At 39.9% G+C, this 889-nt stretch overlaps 1 protein-coding gene across 1 annotated transcript in view; it reads right to left on the bottom strand.

Annotated features, from left to right (window-relative positions):
* Positions 1-676, bottom strand: part of LOC119586112 (RRP12-like protein) — a 12127-nt gene extending 11451 nt beyond the window's left edge. The window contains exons 1-2 of the mRNA XM_037934803.1: positions 523-676; positions 196-325 (exon numbers count right to left, since the gene is read on the bottom strand). Coding sequence (XP_037790731.1) covers positions 196-319 — 124 coding nt within the window. The 5' untranslated portion in view covers positions 320-325; positions 523-676. The remainder of the gene's footprint in view (positions 1-195; positions 326-522) is intronic.
* Positions 677-889: the final 213 nt, after the last annotated feature.

Below are 889 nucleotides of genomic sequence, written 5' to 3' on the forward strand. Positions count from 1 at the left end.
CTGAAAAGAACGAGTCAAAAAACTATAAATCCTCCTTCTGGTAACATTTTTTATTTTATCATTATTATTTTTTAAATTCCGATCAAGAACGTTCATACACATAACCTTCAGTCCCCCACCTGAACAACTACCACAATAAAAAAAAAAAAATCATAAAACCCGCAAGGAAACAGAAACAGAAATTTTTATTCTTACCTTCAACCTTCTGAAAAAATCTGCCCCTCGCCGCCTCTCTAAATTTCGTGTTCTCGGGATTGGACACGCAGCTGTCTCCTTTCTTCCACCTCTTGCCCTTCCCGCTCGTCCTCTTGAACTTCATCGTGTCCTGGAATGAAAATTAAAACGGAATATTGACGCTAATCACTGTAAAATCTGTGTCTTGAAATCGGGACCCTTCCCTCTTGAACACATTCACGTATCTTATCACTCCGTTTTTACCCAAAAGAATACCTTTTCACCCTATTTAAACAACGCTTAAGGATCATGGCTTGGTGTCAGACCCTCATCCAACTAATATCATACCTTATATCGCGCCGCAGAGGAGAAAAATAGAACATAAATAGACCCGGAGTTGACACCACGTTGGGTACCGACTACAACGTGGGTGATTCTGCTCGATAAACCCGGGTCGCGTTGTAGAGATTTTTTAATATTTTTCTTTTCCTTGCTTTTTGTTTAAATCAGGGGGTTGATTTTATTGTTTGGATTTCATAGAGTTGTTTTTTCCTCTCTGCGGGTTTTATATTAGGTGGTATTTGTGGGGCTGGAGGTGAATCTATCTTTTTTTTTAAGGATTTTTGCAGTATTTTGGTCTGAAGGCGTTCGGGTAAGGTTGTCGGGTATCCGCAGAGGAGCTGTTCGCCTGAAGTTGAAGCAAAAGTCTACGTTT

The sequence above is a fragment of the Penaeus monodon genome, chromosome 21 (genome assembly GCF_015228065.2).
Source record: "Penaeus monodon isolate SGIC_2016 chromosome 21, NSTDA_Pmon_1, whole genome shotgun sequence".
Classification (NCBI taxonomy): domain Eukaryota; kingdom Metazoa; phylum Arthropoda; class Malacostraca; order Decapoda; family Penaeidae; genus Penaeus; species Penaeus monodon.